The sequence below is a fragment of the Micromesistius poutassou genome (assembly GCF_964030765.1).
Source record: "Micromesistius poutassou genome assembly, chromosome: 10".
Taxonomy (NCBI): Eukaryota; Metazoa; Chordata; class Actinopteri; order Gadiformes; family Gadidae; genus Micromesistius; species Micromesistius poutassou.
Window position 1 is genome coordinate 13,473,433 of NC_140280.1, and position 23,569 is coordinate 13,497,001.

Genomic DNA, 23,569 nt, shown 5'->3' on the forward strand with positions numbered 1-23,569 from the left:
TAATCTGTTTTTCTTACTGCCTCCATTTTCAAATTCAACCATCTGAAGCATTCAGGTAAAAGCCACAAAGACAGAAACAGTGGTTGGGTAGAAGGCATGTCCATGCAAAAATTAGGACTTTAGCTTTCAATGCAGATTGATCAAATAACAGAAGAATCAACAGTGGTGGTACAGTGATGAATGTGTGTGTACCCCCTGCTACTAAAAACACTGGATTAAGAAAATGTTGATATGATCAGGCTCGCTCGCTCGCTCGAGAGAGAGAGAGAGAGAGAGAGAGAGAGAGAGAGAGAGAGAGAGAGAGAGAGCAGACAGAGAGCCTTTGTGGCTTCTTAAAACCAGCTCCGGATACTAGTGTCAGATCCACTCCCTCCTTTCTGTATCTCTGGGGGGCGGTCTTCCAATCGACAGGAAGACACAGCGCTCCCATCTGTGCCTAAACCCTTGCCAACAAAGAGTCTTAACAGCCAGATATCTGCATGAGACAGTTACCTTTTCTTTATGGCTGATCTCCATTTCTATTTAAAAAAGGCTGGGTTATAGAGTCAGTGTTTCAGTGAGTGTGTCTCTCGTTTACTTCATCCCAGATGGGTGGGGTCTTAACCAGGAAAGACATTATCATATTCAGGTTTGCCTATTAGAAGTTACAAGAGCATTGCTTCCGTTTGTAGCTTGAGGCTGATCAAACCCTGTTGTGTCCGAAGGATGTGTTTATTTATATTTCTTAAGATATCATACACTGCCTCACTATGGGTGACACAGTCTCGGTATCTCCATGGCAACAGCAAATAAATCCTATTCAGGTGAACAAGGCGAAGTGGTGCTTTTAAAGAAACACACAGCCAATAAAAGAGTGTGGTAATACTGATGGTTAGTAGCCTTTTTTTAACTTTACTGTTTACTATACTTTTCTTTCTATTTCGTTTTTGTGTGAAAATGTTTCTAATTAATTACACATTGTATCAATATTGTTTTGTAGTAATTATATTCAGTGCTGCTTTATCACATTGAAAAAAATAGAATATCAAAGGAACAAAAGAATAGCCTAATGTTGGATATTCTCTGAAAACCGGTGCAAACAAACGCTGCATACTGATCAATTCTGCTTTAAAATCAGTGACCATTCAGTTCCTGAGACGCCACTGCTAGCTCAGCGAATACAGAGCGCCCCTTCTGTGGGGTCAGCGATGATCAAGTTTCTCAACCAGCCGATTTTGATTAAGCAATGCTTTAACATCCTGTGGCCACCATAGTTGCGTACATAAAAAAGGGGAAATGGTCACTTTAGTTTACCCTTCAACCTACATATTTGTATATTAATGTTCATTGATAAATGTAAGTGATAAGAAAGGCATTGATAGGCTACAAAAAGAAAATCATTTTCTTTCTTCCCACTGTGCAGAGTAAAAAAATGATTGTAAGTTTAGGAACAGGATGATGATGATGATGATAATGATAATAATGATAATAATAATAATAATAATAATAATAATAATAATAATAAATTGCATTTATATAGCACTTTTCATGATACAGAGGAATTTGTGTGTGTGTGTGTGTGTGTGTGTGTGTGTGTGTGTGTGTGTGTGTGTTGAGCTATGATTAACTGAATAATATTTCGCATTACAGTAAACCTTGCCTAAAGTCTGATTATATAATTATTTTTTCTAACAAATCAAAACCTGTTATATTCGAAACCTAAAGACAGGCATATGTGTAAAATGTGTAATATTTCATATTTAATTATCTCCATATTACATTCAATACATTGTGTACGTGGAAGAACATAGCGAGGAAAGAAGAAAAAGTGTATTTATTTAACTTTCCTGAGAAATTGAAATTCCGTAATGTGCGCGGAGTATTTTCATTGGTGGTGTTCAACTGTGGTAAACAAGTAGGAACTGACGTTAATTCACAAAGACGAATGATGTGGCAAAAATTAAAGGGCAAATCGCAAAGAAATAGTGCCTATTTTCCAACTCTAAAAACTGTGTCACATTTCATTTCGAAGTAAACGTTAACGTGTCTGGCATAGCAGAATATATCTTTCAGTGTGCATATGTGCAACACCTCGTATATTTCGTTTACCATTTTCACTTTTTGATCTGCCATTGGAATGGATATTCCTCCGCCGCCATGAGTACACATTCATTTCCGGAATGTTTCCTCTGCCGAGCGCTGACCAACCTCCACCGCCATTGCAGGTCCAGGGAGACAGTGTAGCGGCACCAACTAGCTAGGGGGAAGCCAGCAAGTACATAGTTTAAAGTCGAATAACACCGCCAACATTCTGCTAACACATTTAAGAACAACGCGTGGTATTCATCTACTGGGACTTTACAACAGCCGTCCCCTGGCTCTCCGGCTAGGATCTGAGGGAAGAAGTCGTAGTTTGTTAGCATTAGAGCATATAGGAGGAGAGTAGAGACACCGCCATGGCTCAGATCCTGCCTATCCGCTTCCAGGAGCACCTGCAGGTAATGCCGATGAATGAGTGGTAGAAATGTCGCACATGTTGGGTGGTTGTTCATTTAATTGTTGAAACGGCGTTATCTTCGGGTCGTCTACAAGCCTACCAGTAAATGCTATCGTTGGCTAATTGAGCCTGCTAGCTCAATCAGCTAGTGCAGTGCAATGCTAACTAGCTAACCAGTGTGGGTGACGTTTATCCCACTAAGCACTATAGCTTTGCCATCGAAACTGTAGCCTGCAACACTTGCCGTTGACAATGCCGGTCTACGTCTTTATTGTTTGTCTAAACACGATTGGTGACATCCGATACTCTTGTACTTCACTGTGCTGGCGTTTATTGTGTTGAATAGGTTAAACTATAAACTACACTGTCCACGGTAGCAACCCGAAACTCTCACGTCCGAGACATTACCTGCAGCAGTGAACGATCTCGAGTTAGGAGTCGTGACCGTTTATTTAGTCCAAAGGTGTGCTTCTTTATATATATATCCGGTGAAGCAATCTGACAGATTTAACGTCAATGTAATGGAAGAAATCTGTTGGAAAATATTAAATTATACCAACAGATTGGTGTTGAGTGGCATTTTGTTTGATATAATGTTGATAATGGATAGTTGGGTCTTTATCTGCTACAAGTAACTGGTTTAGATGCTTTTGATCGTTATGTCAAGTTATTGCTATTCATTTACCACTTTTATGTTATGTAGATTCCAATTCCAGTCGATCAGGTTCAGGAAGTGAAGGCGGAGAAGGGTTGCTTCGAAAAGCATATGGATTCGAAACGGTCAAGACTGTTCGCTTGCGAGATCTTTTGAGCTGATTAATAAATCATCGTTTCTTGTTCACTTGAGACCTAAACCGAGACAGGCAACCCGCCTACCTCATTGCTTGAAGACTAGCATTTGTTTGTCCAAATGTGGTATACATTTTTAAAATAAAGATGCATTTGTCATCGTGATATTACTGACGATAAGACGGAGTGCTTTGGCACAGTATTTAAACTTTTTCCTATGATTCATCATCTTTTAATATATTTTACCTTGTCTGAGTAAGAATTAGTTCAAGATATACCACAGATTATCAACAGATCTTTTTCTTTTTAATGCATGCCAACATTGGTTAGAAGCCTTCCTGTTGTTAAGACACTAATGCCGGGTGTTAACACCTTTTTAATTTGAACACATTAGAACAGCCGTGTGCTTGGTTTAAATACAGGTTATTATTTCAAAACATGACAATATTTTATAAATAGCCTGATTCTATATTGGGGCCTATGGATTTGTACTATAGAGTATTGAATTGCAATGGTAGTGGTCGGTCATTGTTATTTAATGTATCTAAAGTTGTATCTGCTGCTCAGAGGTTATTTTCAGCAGTCGAACCACTGTTGTATTGATGTTATATTTTTCTTAGAAAATGACATGTTGACACTTGAAATGTGAAGGACTATTTTCGTATCACACTTTTTCCATATGTGAATTCCTATGTCTAGAAGAACATTAGTAGTTATTACAATTCATGTAATTTCTGTGCTTATTGCAGCACACAGTCCGTCTCCTTGATAAGGAACGGCAATCTAACTTTGATTTCTTTGTCATTGAGAAGTCAAGGTCATTTGTGTGACTTAACACGTTTCCAAGGTAGCTACGATCACCAAGGCATGACAGTAGTCATATGCCGTTGCATGCATTCCATGTTCCACATCAAGCCATGCACAATATTGGTTCCCCTTTGCCCTCCAAATAATTCTTTGAATTACTCAAATTAGTAAGCCAGGGTTTTTATGTTTAAACTCTTGCTGTTTGTGCTGCACTGATCCGTCAGGCTGTCAGGTTTATGTCTGTATTTTACTGTGGAGTTTTCTCATAAATATCTCTGACTGTCAGGTGGTGCAAAGGTGCAGAGATGACTGCTCATCATAACACCATGAAAACTGCAGCGCAGAGAGATTGCCCCTGTTTCCTCCGTACAAGAAAATAGCTAGACTGGGGTGCCCTTGACTTCAGCTAGTATTGTGCTCTTTGATGATGCTGAGCTTCAGTACAAGAAGACTAGTTTATAGCTTTGTGCCTGTTTGGTGTCTATCAAATAGGGTATTTGATCAGTCTTGTAATGTGTATTAAAGCACTTTTTGCAGAGGGCTTAAGCTACTTGGTCTTGGTTAGTGATTTATTGTTTGGTCACATGATAACAGGTATTGTCATGATGTCTGCAAACTTAAAGCTTTGCTATGATTATTGTTCTTGACTTTAAATTAGGCCTGGGCGCTATGGCTGAAAGACATATCACGATATAACTTGATCAAATTCATCAATATTGATTACTATTGATAATTTTAATGACCTAAAAGGACTAGGAATAACCATGCTGGATTTAAACACTTCTGTTTAACACTTAATATGACCTTCTGTTCTTCATTGATAAATACTCCAATGTCGATACAACAATGAAAAACACTAATTTAGTTTAAAAAAATATGGAACTGTGTTTGTGTAACAAACCCAGCTGCTAGATTCGGTGGTCCAGTCTCTTATCAATATATATTGAACATGTATTATATTGATATTGATCAAATGTCTATCACAATACAATAATTTATTGTTTTATTGGCCAGGCCTACTTTAAATGGTATTTTTATCAAGGGATATGCCCTTGCCAAACTTCTTCTCATTCATCCGGTTCACTTGCACAGCTTGCATTTTTATATATCATCCATTTATACAACACTATAGGAGTTCAGCTGACTGAGTAGTCTTCTCCCAGATGTTTAATATCACTGTGTTAGAATCTTGTCGTTTATTTGCTTTGATCTAAGACAATTCCGATTTTCTGATAATGGGTTTTCACCTTGAGATGATTATACTCCAGATAATACTTCCAGATAGGTTACATTCACAAGTTCTGTCTTTGATGAAGATTCTACTTCCCTTCCTTTGACATGGATGGCCTTTCTAGGCTATGCTCCTGCAGGTATTGTTGGTACATTCACTCTCTCTTACTGCATTGGAGAAATGTGGACATTTGAGCTGTAGGGACTTTTCCTACATAGAACTTGCAAGGCTAAAGGCGGTAACAAAACATTTTTTTGAGATGGAAAGACCTCCATGGAAACAGTACAAAGGAGTAAGTGTTGTAATGTAATAGTGAATCTAAATAGGTTAACTACATGTGTAATTGAACTTAAATACTACTGGAACCTTGACGGGAAGGTTTTATGGTTTCGCACTCAGCAACCGTTTGCAATGTGCACTTTGAACTCTGCTGGTGACTGACCTGTTGCTCATCTCTCGTGATAGGCCGGTCAGGATATAGATTTGCTGAAAACTTGACATTCCAAATTTTACAACACAAGCATGCATTTGGGAGAGCAGGGACGCTCAAATCTCAAAACCAACTCAGCAAAACTAGCTTGAAGTGGAAAAGGATAGGAAGTTCAAAAGCATGCAATCCTTCCCCTTTTTGTTCCTCCACTTTCTCTGGTTATCTGGGCAGCCCTCATCTTCATCCTCCCTCCTCTGGTCACATGCCTGTCCCCCCCCTCAAACCTCCCACTGCCTTCCAATGGTCACATGGTAGTGGAGCAGCCTGTTGTTTCAGCCCCCGGTAGACAATGGGCTCCTGGTTTCCGGTCGGGGTGCGCTGCAGTTTGTGCGCTGCAAGCCTCAGCACATTGCATGGTACATCCTTCCCTGGCCCTCCTTGAACTTTGCGTTGGTAGGCTTCGCCTGGGCCTCTTTTCTGCTGAGCAAGGTGCCTTCAAAGGAAAAGCCAACTGGTCAAATCAACAGATTGGGCTCCTCCCTCTGGATCACGAGGAATAGTTGCTGGTTGTTCCTGACTTTTTTTCCTGACTTTTTTTCCAATGTCTGACTATTAGCAGAATCATCTTTGTGCCATGTAGCTGCAATGCTATCGGGCTGTTGCTTTGAATATTATTCCTTTGTGTCAAGAATTCCTTGTGGGAAAGTAGTGTGTATTCTGGACCACACTGTTCGCTATGGTTCAGCACAAGGAGATTATATCAGCCCGGCTCCAAAGTTCAAAGTGCTTAAGTGCTTGTCTGTAATGTTGAAAACCTCAAATGCAAACTAAATCATGATAAACTAGTTTTTTTTTAATTTTACTTCAAAACAAAATGACCACAGATTAATCATCTGTATGAACCAGTGGGTTGTTGAGTTTGATCTGATGGAAATCAAGTTTGATTCCTGTCACTTGTTGCTTCTCCATCTGTCTGATAAGGCAATATCCAGAGATAGTCACACATTATTTTATTTAGCTCAAGGTCCAGTGTATGGTTCTGCAGTATCCCTATGTATTGTAAGCCAGGCTAGCATTAGCAGTCCCATTCCTAGCTAGTGCAGGCTAGCCCACATTGAGCTGGTTTGACCTGCTTTCAGGTGAATTCCTAGTCTCTGACGTCACAGCTCAGATCTGTTTGACCATATTAAACCAGTCGGACAAACCATGCTATGGCCACCCAGTAGCACAACATCTGTTGAAGTGGTTGAACTTGTTTTCCTTGCCTTTCAGGTGACTTGTGAGCACCGTGTTTGAAAAGCCATTTTTTTCCCACTTGAATGAACAGGTGTTCTGCTGATACCCTAGAATCAGGTGGACGGATTGAGCGTGCAAGATGACATGTCTGTCCTAAATGGTTTCGGTGTAGGGGCCGTCTCTCTTGCTAACCCCATAGGACCCCTACTACAGCTGTAGGAAAATCCATCTGCAGCCGCCCAGAGAGAAATTGAACACTCAAGTCGGCTCATCATTTTCTATATAGAGGATTGCATTCACATTTTTCAATCCCAAGTAGTACTCATAGAACGCAGTCTTCTGATGTTATGTTTGGTGCAACAGTGCACATACATTGTGACTGTCTTTTGAACTGCGTAGTGTGTAGCATCCCGCACCAAGAAACACAATAAATCCCCGTCCATCTGTACTGCTACTTCTATTGTTTGCCATTGAAGGTTAGCAGGAGGGGTTTGGGTGCAGGACTCAGTACTAGGCAGTAGGCAGTACTAGGCAATGGGCAGTGCTCATAGAAAATAAACATGTAAAATACTATAATGAGGAGGGCAAAGTATTGGTGTCATTGTCTGTCAAAGCAGGGTTGTAACATTTGCCCTGTCATAATATTCAGCAACGTCACTGCCAGCAGAGCCAGCCAGATTACATGCACACGAAAGAATGAGGGTGTGGCCGGCAGTAGGGCGTGCTCTGTCATTGATAAAACAAGGTGCTCCCGTTACACTGGGCTACTTCCTGGAACTGGGGTTTGTGTTTGCTGATTAGGAGGGGGCCAGAAACATCTTGACGATAGGACGGTCACTCCTAGTGCGGTAGATAAACAGCCACCTAGCCTTGCTCTTTTGCTGGGCACTACTCAAGGGAAAACAATGAGGGTCAAACGTGGTTCTGGCTGCCTGGCCTTGTGGGGCAGGCAGTTAAAGGCTGTGTTAGGCCTGGGCAATAAAACAATAAATGATCGTATCGTGATAGACTTGAGATCAATATCAATGTAACACATGTTCAATATATATCGATAAGAGACTGGACCACCAAATCTAGCAACTGGGTTTGTTACACAAACACGATTCCATACTTATTTACAATATTTGAGTGTTTTTCATTGTTGTATCGTCATTGGAGTATTTATCAATGAAGAACGGTGGAAGGTGATAAAGTGTTAAACAGAATTGTTTAAATCCAGCATGGTAATTCCTAGTCTTTCTAGGTCATTATTTTAAAATAAATTATCAATAGTTATCGATATCGATCAATATGTTCAAGTTATATCATGATATGTCTTTCAGCCATATCGCCCAGGCCTAGCCTGTGTCGAAGACATTTTTGGCAGGTGGCTGTCATGTTGAGTCAACACACAATGGCATGCACAAATTCTTGTGCATGTTATGAATTATGTATGATGAATGCACAGGATGCTGGAGGATTTGTGTATATATTATTGAATATCCACAATGTAGCTCAAGTAGATGGGATATTATTATAATTTGTTATCCGTGGTTGTTTGATGCTGTTTAGTTTATAACATCTGTCTGCAGGCCATGCCAAATGCAACGCTATTTAGACATGCCTAGTATTGGAGCCATCACACAGCTAAGCTAAATGCTAGCTGTCAGTTTGGGCTGCTTCACATTCTTCCTTTCACAAGATGTGACTGGAGTTATATGGTATAATCACTTGAATGGGGGAAAGATTATCACCTTCATCTTTTGTCGCTATCTCACAATTTAACCCATTGTCACAAAAAAAAGAAAGACAATGCAAGTTATGTTTCATTCATTCTCACAAGAGCCAGTGAAGAAAAAAAGCCCATCGAACTAAGTTGAATACGTGACCCTTTTCTCTTCTTCTTTCTCTTCTAATCCTGTATCGTACCATTTTTGTCATTGTATTCTGGAGCATATTGCCTGCTGGTGTCAATACACTGACTTCCCACAGTGTTGTTTACATGCAGGTCATGGTCTGATGTGTTCCTCATATACATGGTGAGAGAAGGCGCTGCTTTGTTCTTGGCTTGTTTGTTCTTCTGTTGTGACTGGCAGGTTATGACCGTGTGTAAAGCTGTCAGATTGGACTTGGCTGGATACAGCATTATGGTGGGGCATGACCTGCATCCAGTATCCCCAAAAGTGCTTTTTGAATTCTGCCTTTTCACAGAAAACTCTATCTGCCATGTGTGGTTCCAGGTGCTAATTTTGGACCCTGCCTTTATCTGCGGTAGTGGAGAGCTGTGCTCAGAAGCTTGGCCTTTATTGCTATCCAGGTTGCGTCAGAAATAAACTTGAGTTGCAGACAGTCTCATAGAAACTGACTGTTTTATTTTTTCCGTTCCCTGTGAAAAGGATCTTGGCTCTGAATGGGCTCCCCACCCAGCTGCTCTCAGCCTAAGCAGACTGTGTCCAGAGGACTATTGCTCTGTGTCAGGCTCCATGACATCACCAGCTGTGGCGGGGGCTATCAGCTGACCGTTGAAACGACCTCGCCCACTTGCCTAGCTGCTGCTGTTCTCCGACGCAGATATCATTCTGCCTTTTTAGAGTTGAACAAAGCCTCAACAACATGGGCTTAACATCATTTACATTTGATATGGTTTATTTAATGAGAGGAGCTAAGCAAAGATTAAAACTGCCGGGCCAGGTTTCCTGGCCGTTTTCCAAATTTTCTTTCCTGGGAAATATAGCCTCAAAGTGTGTTAGAGCAGAGCTGTAGTTTGTCAGGTTTAATTACACTCAATAGGAAATGAACTACCCAAGGGACTATGATAACCTTTGCCCCCTCTCCCCCATGCTGGAAGGACATGCTGCAATGAATGAATAGTTAGATACGCGCCAGAAAATTTATTATCAGTTTAGATAATTTATGAATTATTGAAACACAAACATTTGCTGCTCATAGCTTTTAGAAATGCAAACACGTGGCTGCATTGTTCTATCATTCTAATATGAACCACTTTTTTGTCAGTCAAAGCAAGCCAACTGGCTCCTACTCATTACCTGCTCTCAACACCTCACTTGCTTTCTTTAATTCCCACAGCTCCAGAACCTGGGCATCAATCCGGCAAACATTGGCTTCAGCACGCTGACCATGGAGTCGGACAAGTTCATCTGCATCCGGGAGAAGGTGGGCGAACAGGCGCAGGTGGTGATCATAGACATGGCCGACCCCAACACGCCCATCCGCAGGCCCATCTCTGCCGACAGTGCCATCATGAACCCCGCCAGCAAGGTCATCGCACTTAAAGGTACGGCAGTGCCAAGGCCAATTGAGTCCATGTCTACCCCCATGTGTCAAGCTTAGCAGTGGGGATTCGTGAGTTTATTTGAGCGTTGTGTCCGTCTAAGCCATTGCCTTGTAGTTCTTGTTTTGATTATGTTATGATCGTAGACATGAAATGGTGTCAGTATTTGTCCCATTGTCGTCTTTATGTATATTTTAAAAGTTATCAATTTAAGTTCTCATACATCAAGCTATTTAAACTTTTCTGTTGAACAGTATTTAATTGGCAGTTTATCTGTTACCATTATATTCAGAAGTAGTGTATTATGCATTTTTTTGTCTAGCAGCCACAATTGCTTTGACTTTTTGTGTTTTTTGTTTTTTGTTTTTCTCTGTTTTTGTGTTTTGTTTGTTCTTTTTTTTTCCTTTACCGCTTTCTTATGTGTATGCAGACGGTGAGTTAAAATTTAACTATTCCATTGCGGAAATTTAAATCCTGTTTTTCAAATTCACCATTCCGGGCAAAGTACCGGTAGTCAGTGCTCCATTAATACACATGCACATTGTATAAACAATAATATATATACATTTGGTATAAGCTGTGGTCACCTTATTACCCTCTCAGTGCAGAACTTGGCCCATTACCTTTCAAGATTTGGAACTGGGTGCTAATAAAATTCACTGTTTAATGTGTCAATATAAGTATCCAAAAAAGTAATATTTCTCTGCTTGTATGTGATTAGGCCGTTTTATATAGTGAAACAGGATTTAGATTTCAAACCATAGCTTGAATGCTCACATACCATCATTTTTCCTTAGCTGTACTTGTGATTAAGTCACCGTTGTGAAGGGGTGAGAATATTGTGGGTGCCAATTTGTGATTAAATAAATGTAATCACATTTTATTTAATTATTGATTTTCCATTTAATTCCGCATAAATCTGCTTCGTTTTCCTTTTTTTTTTTTTTTTCAACATCCGTTTCCCCTCTACCATTTGATGTGCCCATGCGGTTACGCAAGTGCCATGGTTTCATGTCCTCTTGTCAGCTCTGTTTCGTAAGAGTTAGTTCCCACTAGATCAGTTATTGCTGACTGACTTATCCCTTAGACATTGCGTGTGTGTGTGTGTGTGTGTGTGTGTGTGTGAGATCGATGGTTCCCTCCGGTTGGTCACTAGAACTGGCCTTCCATTGGCCAGGGCGTGTTGTTCCACTCTCTCACTCGAGTCCCAGTAAACTTGCTTCCCTAACCTGTGGCTGGAGACTCGATGACATCTCCAACTGAGGTCCTGATTTGAAGTTTGGCTTGGCGACGCCGTCCTATTTGTGGGAGGTTGAGATTAGATGTGACGCCAATGTGGGTCGGAGTCATTTCCTGTTGGAAGACAAATTACCTACGATTTCTATTGAACATTTAAGGAAAACAGACCATTACTTGTTTAAGGCAGGCCAATCTTATTAAAGCCATGTGTGCTTATTTTGTGTTTTTGTAATTGGTTAGTTGTATCCTCAGTCAAGGCTTGCATTTATCTATTTTGATGAAAGTGTGAGGTTGAGGTTGTCCACTGCATAGTTTTATATTGGGCCTGGCCCAACATGAACCCCAGCCTGTGGGGGGGACGGTTCCCTTACCAAAAGGCAGAACAGGGCTCAATGTGCAGCCCTGTGAATTGCCTCCAGTTTTTTTAGAGTTGCATTTCACTGCTGATTTTCACATGATGACACGGAGAGCCGTGCACAAATGGCAGCCCTTTAGATTGTGCTGCCTGGTTAAACATTACAGAGTAAATGGAAGTAGAGTAGGAGGAAAGGCCACAGTGCCAATGATGCACATGAACTGTGGGGATATGTGATATACAGTCCATGTTGCGGTGTGCTCATACTACTATAAATAAGCTCACGTAGTTGTAGGTCATTTCTCTGCCTGTTGTGCATTAAATCAGCGTAGAACTTCCTTCCTTCCTTGCTATACAACCTCCTCCGTTCATTCTACCATGTAAAACCCCTCAGCTGACCCTTTCTAGTATGACGCTTTATAACCTTTGCCATGGAACCATGTGTGATGGCCCCGACCCGCTTGAACACTGAACACGCGCACCAAAAACCTGCTCTAAATGTGATTCAATCAAATCTCAATTTGCTTACACTTTATGATTTGGCTGTGGCTTTAAACTGTATATCTGAAGTCTGCTGCTCTAATGGCAATGTTCTCTGCTTTAGATTCTCCCTGATCGTTCTGATAAATTTACTAAAGAAAAGGGGCTCTCTCCCACTGCTTCTTAATAAGCCTACGGGCTTGTACATCAATGTCACATCGCAATCACTGCCGCCGATCCGGGAGCTTCGGAGCGTTGGGATGTTGGTTATTATGTTGGTAGCATTGGTGTTTTGGGCATTGTTAAGAAATGGATCATGAAATGATTTGTCACTATGATTTGAAAACGCCACGGCGTTTCTCATTCCAGACGTGTCAAAACAAAACCTAGGCTATGATTTAGCCTACGGTATACCCACATTGATTCAGGATTTGACAGTACTTAGACGCTCGAGTCCTCTCAATATGGCGTATCGCCCCACCCTAGAAAGTCCCAGGATGCCTTCTGATGTACAAGCCCTATAGGTCACATTCACTCAAACTAACAATAATATGTAGAGTAAAAATGCAGGTGAGTGAACCTTCTCCCCCCAACCCCCCCCAAATTAAACACGGTGAACCTCACAGCTATTTATCTGACGGATGACTGTGCCCCGCCCCTCAAAGCCCTCTTCACGGTCACATTTAGCCTTTGCCTCAAACCAGCCCCCAAGTCCACTATGAAGCGTCCTGTGATTGTGTTTGATTGAATACCAATGTCTTTGCCCTTTTTGGGAGCCGTTTGCGACTTCCCTCTCCTTCCTTACCTTCTTTGTAGTTGGTGGTTGGGAGAATTAGTTGGACTACGTGACTAGGTGGGGTTTAGATGGTAGATCTTTCTTTATTATGCAAGGTTATTAGGTTTGTTTGTATAGCCCTTTATGAAAACTAAAAGCTCCCAGGGCTTCATAGGGCCTGTAGTTTTCATACAGGCTCACAGGGCTTCACAGGCCCACCAGTGAGGCTTGGAGGGAACCGTGAGAACACACAGAGAGGAAAATCCAGTTGTTTTTTTATATTGAGGCTGTATATTTTACATACGTTTTCTCAACTCATATACTTAAAGCTCTCTAACTGGAAAATGGGGTATTGTGGGTAATTACACAAGCCCTTCGAAAGCCTTTAAAATTGAATACAAGGCATGGATTTAAGAGGGAGCTTATTAGGCCTGGCTCATTAAACCCCCTTTTAACTGAAGCTGTATCCCCATTAGGCAGCTCAGACCTTACCTGCCCTTTCCATTGACCCTACAATCTATTCTGAATCAGTAGAATTTATGTAGGGAAAGCGGTCAGTAGTTACACACATGGCTGCTTTCAATACAGATGATGCCTCTATTGCCCTCTGCATGAATCCTCCACCGCCTACGGCACAATTAAAGCCTCAGGCTTCCCTGGGGATCCCCAGCCAAGGATTTTCCACCTTTTCAAAACATTTAACCGTCTCTCCGAGTGAAAATAGGTCCGTAATTGACCTTTTTGTCACTGACTTGGCGACTCCCGGCAATTCAAAGTCTGCGTGCGTGTCTTGTCTGTCAACGCCTAAACCAAAGTATATAACCAAATGTTGTTCTGGCCTTTGTCGCCTTGCCTGTCTCCCTCCCTCCCCCTACCACAGCCGCTAAAACCCTTCAGATCTTCAACATCGAGATGAAGAGCAAGATGAAGGCGCACACCATGACGGACGACGTCACCTTCTGGAAGTGGATCTCACTCAACACGGTGGCGCTGGTCACTGACAACGCGGTGTACCACTGGAGCATGGAGGGCGACTCGCAGCCCATCAAGGTGTTCGACCGCCACTCCAGCCTGGCGGGCTGCCAGATCATCAACTATCGCACGGACGCCAAGCAGAAGTGGCTCCTGCTCATCGGCATCTCGGCCCAGGTAACGCCACCCGCCAGTGAACGGAATCAGGTTCTCGTTGGGCTGACATAAAGGCTTTAGTGTTGCTGCTAAAAGGTTGGCACAAAGATGTTTGTAAACATATTTCGTGCCACAGCCCAAATTGGACTGGGGCAGAATGGGGTCAGGCATAACCTGAACAGCCAGTTTGAAATGGTATTTGCACAACCTGATGGTTTCACTTCATTGACATAGCCCTCAGAATGGATTGGCCCCGGTGTTGACTTGTATTCTTGCATTCTCCCCTCCCGTTTCAGCAAAACCGTGTGGTTGGCGCCATGCAGCTGTACTCCGTAGACAGGAAGGTGTCTCAGCCCATCGAGGGCCACGCCGCCAGCTTTGCCCAGTTCAAGATGGAGGGCAACGCAGAGGAGTCTACTCTGTTCTGCTTCGCTGTGCGAGGCCAGGCTGGAGGAAAGGTGACTGGCGACGTCCACGATGACATCACTGGGACAGGTTCAAAGGGGGGGCGTGGTTACACGCAAACCAACGCCTTGTAGCTTTTTGCTCATGCTTCCTCTATCCCTTTCCAATCAGCTGCACATCATCGAAGTGGGGACACCACCGACCGGCAACCAGCCATTTCCAAAGAAAGCAGTGGACGTGTTCTTCCCCCCGGAGGCCCAGAATGACTTCCCTGTGGCAATGCAGGTATGGTGCAAGCTGCCCATCAGACTGACCGCTTGCTCTGGGCATCGGAAAACAAACTGGCATGGGACAGAAATAAACAAATTCTTTACTGGAATACGCTACCACAGTTGGCAAATAACCTTTGTTGTGAGTCATAGTTAGCTTATTTTCAGCTATGCGAGATTAAATAAGCAAATCATTGACCTCCGTTGGCAAATCCAAGGATAGCTACAGTTGCACAAGGTCACTGGGACGAGTCTTGTGTGTTTGGTGTGTAGAGGTTTATCTTGTGAGCTCACTGAGGCACGTGTTTTCTACATGCACATCTGATGTGTATTTTGTGAGATTGGTTCAATTGAACCTTACTATTCTATTGCTACATAAATTCTTGAAGATACTCTGGTAAATGTGCTTCCTTTTTGCACACCAATTCATGTATGAAGGGCTTTATCAAATTAACTTTTTCAGTACACACTCAGGATTGATCTGATGATTTTCTCTCCCGGCTTCTTAGATAAGCTCCAAACAGGACGTGGTTTTCCTCATCACCAAATATGGCTACATCCACCTGTACGATCTGGAGACGGGCACATGCATCTACATGAACAGGATCAGCGGGGAAACCATCTTTGTAACCGCACCACATGAGGCCACCGCCGGCATCATCGGGGTCAACAGGAAGGGACAGGTACGGCCTTAGAAACACCATGGCTATGTGACGACTCTGTAAAGGATCGGGTGCATGCATAGTTAATATAACCTCACTGCTGTCGCTGGAGAATCTGTGGCAATCAGAAATTGTCTGCCCTTTGAGATGGTTCCCATTACAATTTCTTTCAAAGTAATATTAAGTTGGGAGTTTGTTGGGATGGTAGAGAGCAATTCAATTGCCCCCCCGGGGACAAATAGTTTTTTTAATTGAATTGAAATTGCTTGGTTATCTTCTAATTCAATCCAAATTTCAAACAACCCCATTCTTTCACAAAATGTTCATCCAATCAAGCATCGACACGTCCTTCTAGAAAGACATTACGGTGATCGCAACGACGAAAACACTGTCTAGTCCAGGCTCATCAGGCATGCTGCGCCCTCTCCATAGTCCAGTGTAGTGTTTCACGCCGAGAGGAGACTGTGAAGGGGTCTGGTGGCTATCATTGTGATGTTGCACCGACACGGAGGAAACTGGACCCAGCCAGCTGATGAATAATGTTCCATCCACGCCACGCTCCACATGAATAATTAAGTGAAGAGACGAAAGTCGATATAGCGGAGTGGCCTGGGTGTCTGTGATGGGACAATCGGCCCTGTGTGTGTGTGTGTGTGTGTGTGTGTGTGTGTGTGTGTGTGTGTGTGTGTGTGTGTGTGTGTGTGTGTGTGTGTGTGTGTGTGTGTGTGTGTGTGTGTGTGTGTGTGTGTGTGTGTGTGTGTGTGTGCGCAGCGCAAAAAACAACTAAAATGTGCATGCCAACGTAGACAGAGGCAGTGATCTTCTTCACAATGGTCGGTCTCCTCGGTTGCTTTTCATTGTCCCTTCTGCCTCTGGTTTAGTGAAATGTATAGACGTGTTGATTGTCGTTCCTGTTTTTACAACACCAAATGTTGCAGTTGCTATTGTGTGTCCCTCGCCTTCTGGAAGAGACTCCCTGAAGCAGCAATAGGATCTGCCTACAGGAAGATTGCACTCAGTTTGACTGAGGAGTGATTGGTCTCAGCGGTGAATGGCGTCTGCTGAAGACCCAGCCTAGTTAGACCCTGTAGGTTGCTTTGGGTTTCTCATTATGAGCTGGAGCACCTCCAGGTGGGTGTGTGTTTCTGTGGGTGTACTGTACGGCCGGTTCTGGTGATGGTGACACTCTAGTTCCAGGGATGATGAGCATTGCAGAGCAGCTCCATCACAACAGAATTACACCACATCTGAAGGAGTCCCATGGCTGTAGAGGAAACGCTCCAGCAGCTTTCTAGCAGCATGTGATATTTAATTTGTAGACGATTGCTGGTGTCCTTAATTTCCCTCCTTACCACCCGCCCAGCCCTACCTGTTAACAGCAGTCTTGTTGACATAGTGTGTGTGTGTGTGTGTGTGTGTGTGTGTGTGTTTGTTTGCCGTTTCTGGGCCAGTGCACCACTTGATACTGCAGCTCGTCTGTCATCGGGGTCTCCATATCCTCTCCTCGGGAGAGCAGCAGGCCTAACCGCCTGGCTTTTTGCACCATGCCGATGTCATTAAATGTCATTGGTTGGGCAATAATTGTCAGCTGTGACTATTTTCTAGGACTATATGGATGGTTAACTTGGCTTCCCCCCAAAATGTTTCTTCTGCCCTCTGACTCTCAGCCCTTATTTTCCAAATGTCCTTAAAGAAAGTGCCTCGCCCCAACCCTAGGTCTACCCCGCACAATGCCCTCATTCCCTCTCCTCTCCCCCCTTACCCTGCATCTCCGTTGCCCTCTCTCAGTACAATGGGGAGTTGACCTTGCTTTAGTGGCGGGAAGAATGACGTGAACTCACCCGTATTTAACCATCCAGGACCACTGACCCGCTTCTCTTGTTCGAAGCGCTGAGCTCCACCCGCTCAGTCTCCCCCACCACCCCCCCCATCTCAGCATCTCATTGGACTTGTTCTCCCCAACCCCCCCACCCTCGTCCCATCGGGCTTCACAACACTGAAGCAATAGACCGACTGAATAGAAGCATCTCGACAGGCCTGGAACTAGATTCCATTGGTACGCCTGTGGTGTTAACCACAGGTATAAGAATAGTTGAGGTGTTTGTTGACATCGTCTATGTCGAGATGTGAATCGACCATGATTTTCTTTCATCTCTCAGCCTCCATCTTTGCTCAGTGTGTGGCCATGCGCAGTGGTGTATTAATACAGAATCTAGACTTTTGGATTTCTTCATTTGAGGGCACTATTGGAGAAGACTCCCTAGCCAGGGCTGTTCATATGTTCTTAATTGTGCCAGACAAAACGAAGATTCAGCTTTGGGAGCTGCAAAACACTTGTTTTGAATATAATGGAGGTCAATGGAAAACGTGCATACACCGATTTATGCTGATAAATTTCAATTGACCTAGGGTTTTGGCAAACCGTTCAAATCTTTTAAGCTTATTTCGATTTCAATTAAATTCATTGTTTATTCAGGAAAAATTGTCTGAGCACATGGCTCTTTTACAGCAATGCACTAATAAGAGGACAGAAATACAGGGTGTAGAAAAAGCATCAGTAATTACATCAAATAAAATCAAAATAAAAGCACTATGCTACATCCATCTCATTTAGTAAACTCTTAAATTCATTTTCTAACACAAAAACTTTTAACTTTTAGCATTCCATCTATAGGGGGCAAAAAAGCTAAAAGACAATTTTCCAAAATCAGTTCTAATGTTCAGTTCTAGTTCTAATCTCTGTGACAGGATACTGTGACAGGCAGACTTGCATTTCAACAGGGAGGTAAGGTAAAAAGGAAGCTTCCCAAGTAGGGCTTTGTAAATAAAAAGAAGGCTTTCCTCTCCTGAAGCCAGTGAAGCTTGGTAGGTGTCTTGGGAATATTAATGCATTGCATTATTGTCACAGATGTTGTCTTGCTTCCTCTGATTGGCCGCTCATCCTGCTGAGATTAAAGGGGGTTGATTGTGAGGGCTGACAGGAACAACAGATTGAGACGTTTCATATATCTGTATGAGGAGGGGGGAAAACTGTGTGTGTGTGTGTGTGTGTGTGAACGCACACATAGATTAGATACGTCATGGAACCATTTTCCTTTATGTGGTTGTAACTTGATCTCACCATCAGACCTCTTACAACCACTTCACAGAGGGACACCAGCAGAGCAGCACACCCCCCACACAGTATTGATCAATATTGGATGAAAGGAAAGCTGCTTGTAGTTTCTGTCAGGCTTGGGATGTCTCTATTGAAACTAACCGTATGCTCCTTTAGCTTGTTCTGTTGAACATTGTCTTGACACTTCCACGTGTACATTTTACAATAAACTCTTTCCCAGGTATGCCCTATTAGCCTCTGTCAGGCATTAATTGAACAATTTATGCATTCAATTAATTAATTTATACATCTTTTCAAGGCCCCACCCCAAGTCCTTTACAGCACGGGTGTGGGGCAATATGTCCTATTCCACACATTAAAGTGTGTGTGTGTGTGTGTGTGTGTGTGTGTGTGTGTGTGTGTGTGTGTGTGTGTGTGTGTGTGTGTGTGTGTGTGTGTGTGTGTGTGTGTGTGTTACCCAGGTGCTGTCGGTGTGCGTGGAGGAGGAGAACATCATCCCCTACATCACCAACGTGCTGCAGAACCCTGACCTGGCACTGCGCATCGCCGTGCGCAACAACCTGGCCGGCGCAGAGGAGCTCTTTGCACGCAAGTTCAACAACCTGTTCGCCGCCGGGAACTACTCGGAGGCTGCCAAGGTGGCGGCCAACGCACCCAAGGTAACCACCGACCACCAGTACTACCAGAACCAGCGAGGAGTCTGGTCTCCTGGTTGCTCAGCCTTCCAGCTCCATAGGAGAATGAGAAGGGCAGTGTTTGACTGCTGTGGGATGAACAGGAGCGGATCCTGTGTATTTTTAAGTTGTGAAGGGGTAACGGTCTTTGTATTCTAAAGGATGTGATCTGTGAATTTTGCACACCCCGAATTCAGTCTATACTAGACTAGCTGTGTCATCCTTTGTTTGGCAGTGTTTTACATTTCATCATCTCTTCTTTAATCTTAGACACGTTCGCCACTTCCTCAATGCATTCAAATGTCTGATAACAGGGAGACACGCCCTTCTTCCTTTGGTTGACTCCTCCTTCCCGCCTCTCTCCTCTGCTGCTCTCCCTCCCCCTGCAGGGCATCCTGCGTACCCCCGACACCATCCGGCGCTTCCAGAGCGTCCCGGCCCAGCAGGGCCAGACCTCGCCCCTGCTCCAGTACTTTGGCATCCTGCTGGATCAGGGCCAGCTCAACAAGTTTGAGTCCCTGGAGCTGTGCAGACCGGTGCTGCAGCAGGGCCGCAAACAGCTGCTCGAAAAGTGGCTCAAGGAAGACAAGGTATTGCACAGCTGGCCCCACCCCTCTCACAGGAATAGGTCTGGTTCTTTCCCAGCCACTAGTGTGTTTACACAACTCTACCGTTATCTTCGATGATGTCAGACTGTTATGCAAGGCTTTTAGAGGTTTGTGTGTGTGTGTGTGTGTGTGTGTGTGTGTGTGTGTGTGTGTGTGTGTGTGTGTGTGTGTGTGTGTGTGTGTGTGTGTGTGTGTGTGTGTGTGTGTGTGTGTGTGTGTGTGTGTGTGTGTGTGAGAGACACATCCATTCCTAAGACGCCAGTAATTGACAGTGTTGTGCTTCCTGTGTCGTGCAGCTGGAGTGCTCGGAGGAGTTGGGGGACCTGGTGAAGGCGGTGGACCCCACCCTGGCTCTCAGCGTGTACCTGAGAGCCAACGTGCCCAACAAGGTCATTCAGTGCTTTGCTGAGACCGGGCAGTTCCCCAAGATCGTCCTGTATGCTAAGAAGGTACTTGTGCTGCACCCGCTACTGCATGTTTACTTTAAGTAGTTCCCGTTTGCTCTGAGGATTTCCTGTGCAACATAGCAGTTGACCGGACTGGAAGTTCAGTGCTTAAGCCTCCGGTCCTTGTAGAACTTGTGTATTATGGAAATGGGATCATTCTACTGTAGCCTTAAATCCTATGTTTTGATTTATCATGGGAATGTCAAGTTGCAAGCTTTAATACTGTTCTTAGTTATTATGTATGCTATTATTACCCTCATGGACCTAAACCTCATAAACATAAACAGAAGTGTTGGTATACAAACAAGGTTTCTGGTTGCAACAGTGTGTGAAGAGGTCGGTATAATGGTGTCCTGTGGTTCCAGGTTGGCTACACCCCAGACTGGATCTTCCTCCTGAGGAACGTGATGAGGATCAACCCGGAGCAGGGCCTGCAGTTTGCCCAGATGCTGGTGCAGGATGAGGAGCCACTGGCAGACATCACCCAGGTAGCGACCGGTTCCCTCTGGTTGTAGTTGAAGGTAGCACAGACCAGCAGACTTGTACAGACAGTACTCTACCTACCCAACTGGTCTTGGAATATAGTCAGTGTTGCAAAATCTTAAAAAAATGTTTCCCACTGTTCTAGTGCTGAATCGTGCAAAACCTTATGTTCACTAGAGTAGGGATGTCACGATACCAGAAATTTAGTAGTTGATACCAATACCAGTGAAATTCCACGATTCTCGATACCCAATTCTATACCACGGTCAAAAACAAAACAATAAATCCCATGTACTTTATTTATTAAAAACATTTAAACATTCCAAAAAACAGTGGCACTGGCATGTAGCCTTCAAGTAATGAATAAAAATAAACCACTATTAACAATACAAAAAAAGAACAGTGGCATGTAGCGTAATAATAATTAAAAAGGAATTATACGCGCTGAAAGCAGGCAGTCATGCAGCTATGCGGCTGGTGTTTACACTTGCGTGCATGGCGGGGTTTAAAACATAACTTCCAACCTAATATTAAGTAATATAACGCAGGTGCGCAAGGCAGCCACAGGAGACGGCAACATTGTTTTCAACTGCTCGGTACTGCGCCGTATTAATTACCAAGTTTTGAAAAGAAAAAGTATTTGAAGCGAATAAGCAATGCTGTTTTTGATTTGTTTATTTGGTTTTGAACGAATAATTTTGGATGCATGCATCGGCTTTGAGTTGGTTTGTTTACTTTGAAATTGCATACGCTCGCAACACACACGCACACGCGCACACGCACGCACACATTCACCGCCGCACCCACTACAACCTGCCGATCTTCAATCAAAACAACATCAAGTAAGTGATGCCGCAACATTGAAACGGGTCCCGTCTGAAACAGTCGCGCGGCGCAGCCTTCCAAACGCAAAGTACTTCCAGACGCGACTCTTGTTATTCTTTTTATCGACGAGTCGAGGCGGAGCCGTCGCACTCGCTGCAGCTGCTGTCTTCCATGTTCCCGTGTAGGTGTATATGCTGCCCACGTGACGTCCAGAGGAATTGCATCCTCGGTACCTACGGTACTAAGAAAAACGAGTACAGTCACGTTTTTTGAATTTTGGTATCGACTTGGTACCGAAGTATCGGTTCTCGTGACATCCCTACACTAGAGTGAAATTAGCTTGATCAAAAGTTAAAGGAGGACGGTTGAGAGTTACAGATCTGTTCCTGGTAAATAACTTTGCTTGGTCTGACATTCATCTCGCTGTGCTCATCTGTCCCTGCCAGATCGTGGACGTGTTCATGGAGTACAACCTGATCCAGCAGTGCACGTCCTTCCTCCTTGATGCCCTGAAGAACAACAGACCCTCTGAGGGACCCCTGCAGACTCGCCTGCTGGAGATGAACCTCATGCACGCACCACAGGTAAGCAACTGTGCCAACTCCCGTGTCTTAATGCAATTCACAAAGTGCTCTCCAGTGCGTTAAAACAAGACAAACGGATAGAACAAAAAGATAACATTTCCAAAAAAAAGTATAAGTTAAAATGGGGTCACCCACTGTGCACACACCCACTGTGCACACATACTCTCCACAAGTCTAAACCTTGTATGATGACAACTTACTCTAATGCGCCACCTTACGGCCCTCACCCCTGGTTAATTTTTGTTCCCCTGTTCCTTCGCCAACGTCTTCCAGGTCGCTGACGCCATCCTCGGCAACCAGATGTTCACCAACTACGACCGCGCCCACATCGCCCAGCTGTGCGAGAAGGCGGGCCTCCTGCAGAGGGCGCTGGAGCACTACACGGACCTGTACGACATCAAGCGGGCCGTGGTGCACACGCACCTCCTCAACCCCGAGGTAAGCCTCCACCGCAGGGAATCTGCTCGGGCTCTCCTCTGTAATTAAGACTTTTCCCATCCCTGCTCCCGCTGCCCACGGCGCTCTCCGGGCGGAAAGATGTGGACGGAACGGATGGGTGTTCACTGTAGTCCCTGCTGTCCGAGGCAGGCTTTGCTTGCGTCGCCTGGTGGATCTCCACAGCGGGAGAAGGCTCACTGCTTCTCTGTGGGGTGTCGTTGTCATAGTAACCTAGATTCCAAGCTCAAACAGGAAGTAGACGTTGAGGGATTGAAGATGGGGGGGACTGTAATTGGTCTGTTTAAATTCATCCTGACGCTAGCCAGTGTCTTTTACTCAACACGATTGTATAGTACAAAGTTAAAGATGGAGGTCTCTCAATCTCCCCCACTCTGACCTGCAGCGTTGGTCTTTATGTGACTAACCCATCCTCTTCCCCCCCCCCCCCCCCCCCCCCCCCACCAGTGGCTGGTGAACTTCTTCGGCTCCCTGTCGGTGGAGGACTCCCTGGAGTGCCTGAGGGCCATGCTGTCGGCCAACATCCGGCAGAACCTGCAGATCTGCGTCCAGGTGGCCTCCAAGTACCACGAGCAGCTCTCCACGCAGTCCCTCACCGAGCTCTTTGAGTCCTTCAAGAGCTTCGAAGGTGTGGCCCAGAACCCACTGCTGCCTCAACGTTTTGTCTTCTTGCTTTCAAGCAGTGTCTTTTAACCTACTCGTCGACCCGGTTTACTGCTTGCGATAAGATATAATGAGGTCATCTTTGTGAACGGGTTCATGCAGGAGGAAGCGCTGTATATGAAGGGACGTTGTGGCCATCGGCAATATGATTATTCTTAT

General features: G+C 44.1%; 1 protein-coding gene across 1 annotated transcript in view; it reads left to right on the forward strand.

Annotated features, from left to right (window-relative positions):
* Positions 1 to 2,175: 2,175 nt before the first annotated feature.
* Positions 2,176 to 23,569, forward strand: part of cltca (clathrin, heavy chain a (Hc)) — a 34,684-nt gene continuing 13,290 nt past the window's right edge. Inside the window, exons 1-13 of the mRNA XM_084474198.1 lie at positions 2,176 to 2,477; positions 10,036 to 10,243; positions 13,970 to 14,238; positions 14,514 to 14,675; positions 14,794 to 14,907; positions 15,401 to 15,574; positions 19,133 to 19,330; positions 19,735 to 19,935; positions 20,250 to 20,402; positions 20,765 to 20,887; positions 22,154 to 22,291; positions 22,565 to 22,729; positions 23,195 to 23,375. Of these exons, the coding sequence (XP_084330324.1) occupies positions 2,436 to 2,477; positions 10,036 to 10,243; positions 13,970 to 14,238; positions 14,514 to 14,675; positions 14,794 to 14,907; positions 15,401 to 15,574; positions 19,133 to 19,330; positions 19,735 to 19,935; positions 20,250 to 20,402; positions 20,765 to 20,887; positions 22,154 to 22,291; positions 22,565 to 22,729; positions 23,195 to 23,375 (2,128 nt within the window). The 5' untranslated portion in view covers positions 2,176 to 2,435. The remainder of the gene's footprint in view (positions 2,478 to 10,035; positions 10,244 to 13,969; positions 14,239 to 14,513; positions 14,676 to 14,793; positions 14,908 to 15,400; positions 15,575 to 19,132; positions 19,331 to 19,734; positions 19,936 to 20,249; positions 20,403 to 20,764; positions 20,888 to 22,153; positions 22,292 to 22,564; positions 22,730 to 23,194; positions 23,376 to 23,569) is intronic.